We start from the raw sequence: 7,903 nt of genomic DNA, 5'->3' as shown, positions 1-7,903 counted from the left end.
TTTAAGAGTTTTTAAGAGTTTAAGAGTTTTAAGAGTTTAAGAGTTTTTAAGAGTTTTAGCCAAATGCTTTATAATATAGTATAGATATATATATATATACACATCTTATTTATAAGTTAGTATGAGAAAGAAACATAATCATTGGATAACCGTTCTAAAAGGTAATATGTTATTTATTGTTATAATAAGTAACATTTTAAAGTACAATACTATAATAAAAATTAATTGGAGTTTGAGTACTCATGCGTATAGCTCAGTTGGTAAAGGGTCAATGTGACTTTACCCAATGCACGACAGATTTAGGTTTGAATCCATCCGCTTGCCATGACCGAAAAGTCACCTCATAAAATGTCTCCTCACATATGGTGTCCAGGAGAGGGTTCCATGTACAACCAGTTGGAATTGTCGATAATCAAAATTTGGTTCAAATAAAATATATTGGGAAATACAGTGTTATATAAACAACTTTACAAAAGCAAGTTGATTTTTCGTACGTTTAATCCCTCATATCAATACAATTAAGGTGTGTTTGATACAGTAGACATGACAGAAGAGAACATGAATCTCTGTTTTATATTTGACAGAACTTTTATGTGGAACAAACAAAAACAAAGTAGAACGGACCCGTCCTCAAAATATTGTTTTTATACAATTTCTATATTTGTTTTAATTTATATAATTTATTATATATTAATAATAATAAAAATAATGTAGAAAATGGATAAATTAAAAATTGGAAACTATATAAACTTTTTATTTTGGTGTCATTTTAATTTTTTTGACAAAAACTTTCTAATGTTATATATTGTTATAAAAACAATTATTTTATTATAATTTAATAAATTACATAAATTAATCAAAATATATAAACAATGCATTAGTTGTAAATTGATCATTTTACTTGTTTTGCTCTGTCCAGTTCCGTCTTATCAAAATACTGAACAACTATTCTATTCTTATCATGTTTGAACACCAAACGCATCCTTAATACACCGACAAATACCATCTCTCTTCACCATATTGGCGGTCACACTTTTTTTTTTCTTTTTTTCTTATTCTCAGTTTCAATTTTTTATTATTTTAGCATAAAATGAGTTTAAAATTATTGTATGCTTTTATTTATCAAATGAAGTTTGGTATGGGTGAAACGACGTCATTTGAGATCTTTAAAATCATGCGTTATAGTTACGTTATCCATTGAAATTATTAGGGTTTGTTTAGTCAAAATGATTAAAATATATCTGATATATTAATAAAATGATCATTTGTCTCATAAATTAGATACATCTGGGTCTTAAAATTAATTAAAAACAATATTTTTTTGTACTTTTTTGGTTAAAGAGGGTTTGATTGCCCCCTATGGTCAAACATGTCTGCGGGGACGATCCGTGTGGTTATTTTGGTAGAACTTGAAAAAAAGACTATTTTGTTAATATATTATATATTTTTTTGATTATTTTGGTGAAATTCCCAAATTATTATAATATTAGTTGTATTTCCATATAACCAGGGGCGGATCAAACCTTCCCACTTGATTTCATATATTTGTTTAATTGAATTTTATAAAAGGCCGTTAACCAAATGTTTATTTGGGTAAGTGTGTATTGAAAAATTCAACACTATCACTTATTTATGGGGTAAGATTTTAGTCTACTAATAAGGTATCATATGCAACAATTTACATGGTAAGCAGTTACCATGGTAAGAGTCATTGCCCGCACTTACAGGGTAAGCTCTGAGTCCTTGTCTTCCCTCTTACTAGGTAAGATTCTTGATCATTGTCATATTCATTGGGTAAGGTAAAGTTACTTGGTAAACACTTACCCGGGTAAGTGTTTGATAAACGAACCCTTAATAAAAGTTTTTTCGATTTAAAAGATGTATTTGCTTAAAAAAAGTTGTGTTTTGAAATATTTGAAAATATAAGACATCGACAATCAATTGAAAAAAAGTTCTTGACCCAGAGGTTTTGGATAGACGAATCAGGCCCTTTGGTTGGTAAGTCCAGAGGAGCTCTGATCCTTAAAAAATTAGAGAAGCTCTGGTTGGTCTTGCTCTTTCTGATGCAAGCTTTACCATGGAGTCTTTTTTCAAAGATATTGGGTACTTGAATAACTTTGAACTCAAGGTCTTTAAATTTCGTCTCAAGTTTTGACACAGACGCTCTTCTAAGTTTAAATTCAATTCACTACTATATAGTTTCATTTCTAAATTCAATTTTGTTCTAGTGTTAACTTTATTTTAACTAATTATTAATATAGTTTCATTTTTAAATTCAAGTCTGAAGAGTCAATCTTCATAGTGATTCTTCAAAGTTATTTCGAGAGTAAAAGTCTGAAGTAGCATCATACTTTCAATAATCATTCATATCTGTAAGATAAGTTTTCTGACATGATTTTTTTATATTACTCCGTGTAATACACGGAATCGAACCTAGTATATATATATATATATATAGAGAGAGATTTCTAATAGATTTCTTATCGCCACATAGGATTTCTTAATATATTGTGGTGGTGGTGGTGACCGGTGAATATGATTTTTTAATAGAAAATTGGTTTTTGGTATAAAATAAGAATATTTAATTGTAGTTTCGTTGTTATCGTCACCTAATTATTTAATTAATAAATTACTGGTATCAAATTATAGTAAAGGATATTTAATTGTATTTTTGTAATTATTTGATTAAATTCATTTTTTTATGATGAGGTATCACTTCACAAATTTGATAATAAGTCGTTGTAGTTGAGAATCTATATATATATATATATATATATATATATATATATATATATATATATAAAAGAAAGAAACAAGAGTATTGAGGTGTTGGTGAATTGTGGTTGAGTTTGAGATATATCCCACATTGGTGAAATGTTGAAAGATTTGAACAAAATGAGATGTATATGAAAAGTGGATTGGATGCCTTTGTGTGTAATAATGAGGTTTGCCTCATAGGGTTGTCTTAGCAAGGTAGTTGTGTAGGCGGAATATAGTATCCAACTTAGAGAGCTCCTCAAAGGGCTAGTTCTCACTCTGTTTTGGGGACCCCCAAGACTAAGAACCTGACTCAAAAGAGAAAAGAAGACCGGACTAAAAGAGATCTCCTCTCAATCGACGAAGGCTTGAGTCCCCTACGGCCAGTACAATGCGCTTTGAAATCTATAACTGTTGCTATAACTTACACACTACTCTAATGTTCACTTGAAATATTATAAAACGTTTCTTTTTCATAACTTCAAATGAGATTTCAATTAAATTTGTTACAAAATTAACATCGTGATTTTGTCACCTTATATGAGATTTCAGTTAGAACTGTGACTTCTAATTAAACAAACTACTAAATTAGTCAAACATTTGTAGAATACTTTGTAACACCATTCTCGAGCATAGTTAGATAACTTAAATTAGCATATGGTTCTAAAATTGTTGTCAACTTCTCTTAAAAACTTTTGATGGTAATGATTAGTTGCCACACACATCTTCTCTTTAGAAGTGGACTTCAAATTTTTAATCTATAACATTTCTTTTGAAGATGATATTATGACTACCGCGCAACGCGCGGTTGGAACACTAGTAATTTCTAAAGCGGACATGACACTTAAAAAATTGTGTCAGAGATTGTGTTATAAATTGTATTGTAATAGATAGTAGAAACCTAAAATTGATTATGAATTCGGGTACCCCCACAACGCAATACGTGACAAAATAAATATGGACTTGTTATTCATCATGAATGTGTAATTCATGATGAATAACACTTTCATATTCATTATGAATGTGTTATTGATGATAAATAATTCATCCCTAAAAAGAACATATGGCGTATTGTGGATGGTTCTCGAGTTCCTAACGAAACTTTCCCTTCTCCCCTTCTTTCTCTCTGTCTGATACGGGATTTTGTTTTTATTCTTTATCCCTAATTTCTTTTACAAAACAGTTCATAAAAATACATATCAACATTTATAAAACCGATCTTATTATAAAACCCAGTTCAAGTTAATACTGGATTGAACTTTTAATCCGATAATCATTGAACACCAACTTCTTGACTTTCGACTAGCCTTATTTTCACATACCGGAAAACTCGAACCACCAACTAACCCACATGGTTTCTCACTGGTTTAGCCTAACAGGTAAAAAGATGACCAGTGCTTCTAAAATTAACCGATATAGTACATTGGATCCGGCACTTTGAAGGTACGATCACCGGGGTTGCTTCCAAGCAAGTCGCTCCATTGATCTCCCATATTACCTCGAATTCTGTATCCACTCTCTTCCAACGCTTTCCTTTTGGCTTCTTTKTACACTATACCGCTCCCATCATTAGGTTGCCTGTACGTATTCAATACTGTTAAAATATGTAAAACCCTTTTAAATCTTAAAATAAAGTGCTTACCGAGTCACTTACCTTTTCAGGTGAGCATAGCAAGGACCCTGAATCTTACCAAGTAAGAGAGAAAATAAGGATTAAGAGTTTCGCCTGGTAAGTGCTTACCAGAGGATATATAGACGCTTAGAGCGTCTTCAACAACTATGCTAAAATAGAGATTTTGGAGATTTATGTTATATTTTTGCTTCGGTAGCTGTTGGAGTTGAATGCAATTCTTTTTAGAGATTTTAACTTTTAATAATCTATTTTAGAACATAGCTGTTGGGATGCTCCTACTAAGAGTCTTTTTTGATGACCGAGATGTTACCCGATTAAGTAAGCGATGACGGAGATTATTGTCGGTAAACGTTTGGTAAACGTCTGTTAGCAACAATCCATTTTAATGATCGAAAATTTTATTTGATAAAATGAATTAATTACTTACTTATAAATAATTTTCTCCCATGTCGTGTAACCAATTGCCTTCATGTTTTGGGTACGTTGTTCACTGAAAGCATCGTTTGTTCCGGTGAGAAACACGATCTTAAACCCTAATTTTATAAGCTTCTTATACAGTATCAGAGACGATGGGATCGCCGGTGCCGATGCTTCCGCCACCCACTCGTCAAACGCCGTCGCATTGTACGGTAACGCCCTGAAAAATCCATTAAAAACCATAAGAAATTGAACTAATAGACCTCGATCTCGACAGGGACGGACCCGAATTTTTTTTAAGCGGCGACACTATTTGACTATAAGAAACAAATATAATGATATTTTTTACAAAATTATCATTGGTTTGTTGGTTAGTTCATTATTTTTCATATATGAGACCTTGTGTTCAAGTCTTTTGTTGCAGTTCTTTTAAAAAAATAATAAATCTAAAATCTAAAATTAAAAACTAAAAACTAATAAAATAACACTAATATGATTTTGAATCGGGTCTGGGGAAGAAAAGTCTAACAAACCAACTCTAACAAAGGAAACTTGTGTTCTCAGTGTAGTTTCAAAATATACATGGTCACACGCAACAAATTGATATAGTGACACTCACTATAACAAAATTGATTTTATAGGACGTCTACAATGTTGAAACGTCCTAAAAAAGTATCTTATACGACTTAAGTTTATATGACCAAACCAAAAACGTCATACTAAAAAGATTACAATAGGTTTATATGACGTTTTAACAAATTTTTAGGATGCTTAAAAATAAATCGTTATCCAAAAGTCTTATAAAAAGATGAGTTTATAGAACAAATCTCAAAAGTGTCTTATAAAATAACTAATAGAATACTTTATTTTAAAAACGTGATAAAAAACTTGTTAAAACGCCTAAAAACATCTTATAAAACTATCATAACACTTTTGGATATGACGTTTTATAATTTAGTCCTATAAACCTAAGTTTTATCAAGTATTTTATCAGTACGTTTAGACAATCTAAACGTCTTATAAAACCAATTTTGTTGTAATGACTTTTCACAAACCCTATATTTTTTACACAACAACGGAGAAACGAAACCGTGGCTTGTGCCACCGGTAGATCCCTCCTTTGTAACGTAAACTTTTTTAGTTTCGTGAAATATGCAACCGTATTGTTTTATACAGTGTCGGCTGTATGAAATTTTTTTTGGTTCCGTCCCTACGAATATAGAAATCGACGATTTCGAATAATTTTATACCCGAAAGCAACGGTATCGCGAGCGTAATACGGGAGATTAGAAAGTGTGGTTTCGTCAATATCGAAAACCCAAACGTCCTTCCCGTCGCCGGTGAGATTAAGACCTTCGGCGTATTTGTAGGCTTCGTCGGCGACGAACTCACAATCTTTCCGGTATTGTGATCCGTACATGTAATGGCCGACATATTCTTCACATTCTTCAGGAACAAGTTGCCCCCGGAAGTTGTTAGTTTCGACGGCGAGCCGCCAGCTCAGGCAGTTGAGGGAGGAGTGTTTGTGGCCGCCGGAGCCGGAATGTGGCATGAGTAAGTGGATGATGTTTGTCGGAGTCGCCGGAGATGCGGCGGCAGTTGCGACGGTGACGATGAGGAAAAGAAACGTGAAGCACATGGTTTGTGGTGACGAATGCATGGGAAGTCGTATGTTTGAGTTGTGAAAATGGTACTATACGACGTCGCTTTATATAAGTTTTAGTTTGCGAAAAGGGGTCCCGTTTTTTGATATATTACGATTAATGCCATAAAGAGGGGTTTGTAATTAAAAAAAAGAGTATATTACAATTGTGGTCCCTGTAGTTTGTAAATAATTTCAACTTTTGTTCCTGTTGTTTAGATATTGTGATTTTCGTCTCTATATTTTATAACTTATTATTATTTTGGTCCCTAATCTAATTTCTAGTTTCCTAACATTAAGTATAAGGGACCAAATACAAATTATAACCACAAGTTCTGAAGCAACAGTAAATTATAAGAATAAAAATAACAACAAATTACAAATCATAGAGATAAAAACTGCAATTCCAAACCACAAGAACGAAAATTGCAATTTTTAACAAACCATAGGGACGAAAAACGTATTTTACTCTAAAAAATCAAATTTATAATTCAATCACATGTCAAATTTGTAATTAAATACAAGATTAAATTACATTTTTGTCCATATGATTTGTTAAAAATTACAGTTTTCATTATCGTCGTTATCGTCGTTTGCAAACTTTCCCAGTTTGAATCATTAGAACTAATCTCGTTAAATTTCAATCGTTAAAAAGATTCTGTTAAACAATGAGTACTTTGATTTATTTTCTACGTTTATCTCTCATTTTTTTTAAATAATAAAATATTAATATAATATTATAAGTAGGGTTGTTCATGGGTTGAGTTGATCGAGTTGAAAACATTTGAACAACTCAACTCAATGCTTACGGTTTGAAAATCTTAACCCAACCCAACCCAAACCAAAATGCAACCTAACCCAACCCAAAGCGTATGGGTTGATCGGGTTAGTCGGGTCGATACTTTGGTATATTAAAATATTCTTCTAAACTTGAATATGTTATTTCTTTACTCATAATTTCTTATTCATCATCAACCATCGGATACAACTCATTCATACTTATTACATATATCACATTCAATTAATTTTCTCAATTTACATATATATGTTTCACAGTTACTGAACATATACACGAATGAATTATATAGAGATGAAAAATAGATTGAAAATATGTATATATGAAGAGCGTACGTGACAGTGTAATTGTCTAAAGTATATATTAATATAAATTCAACAATCATATTAAATCCAAGAAATAAAAGGATATCAGGTTCATCAGGTTAAGTTGAGTTCAAATAATAGTTACTCAATATCAACCCAATACTTACGGTTTGAAAATTTTAAAACTCGATTAGACATCGGGTTGCTTCGGGTTGAGTTATTTGACGTTGGGTTGAGTTGGGTTGATCGAGTTTTTGAACATCCCTAATTATAAGTACAGAGGGAGAGAGACAATGACAACACCTCTACCGTTTCGGCTCCCTCACTGACAACAACCCAGTTTACGACAAAAA

The 7,903-nt window shown here is 31.7% G+C and overlaps 1 protein-coding gene across 1 annotated transcript; it reads right to left on the bottom strand.

Moving 5' to 3' along the window:
• Window positions 1–3,962: 3,962 nt before the first annotated feature.
• On the bottom strand, window positions 3,963–6,484 carry LOC112509892 (acid phosphatase 1-like). The gene is made up of 3 exons (XM_025115089.1): window positions 6,058–6,484; window positions 4,818–5,027; window positions 3,963–4,335 (listed from the first exon to the last, which is right to left on the bottom strand). The coding sequence occupies exons 1-3, from the start codon at window positions 6,465–6,467 to the stop codon at window positions 4,164–4,166; spliced, it is 792 nt and encodes a 263-aa protein (XP_024970857.1). The 5' UTR covers window positions 6,468–6,484; the 3' UTR covers window positions 3,963–4,163.
• Window positions 6,485–7,903: the final 1,419 nt, after the last annotated feature.

The sequence above is a fragment of the Cynara cardunculus genome, assembly GCF_001531365.2.
Source record: "Cynara cardunculus var. scolymus isolate 2C chromosome LG 3, CcrdV1, whole genome shotgun sequence".
Taxonomy (NCBI): domain Eukaryota; kingdom Viridiplantae; phylum Streptophyta; class Magnoliopsida; order Asterales; family Asteraceae; genus Cynara; species Cynara cardunculus.
This window is presented reverse-complemented; position numbering and strand designations above follow the sequence as displayed.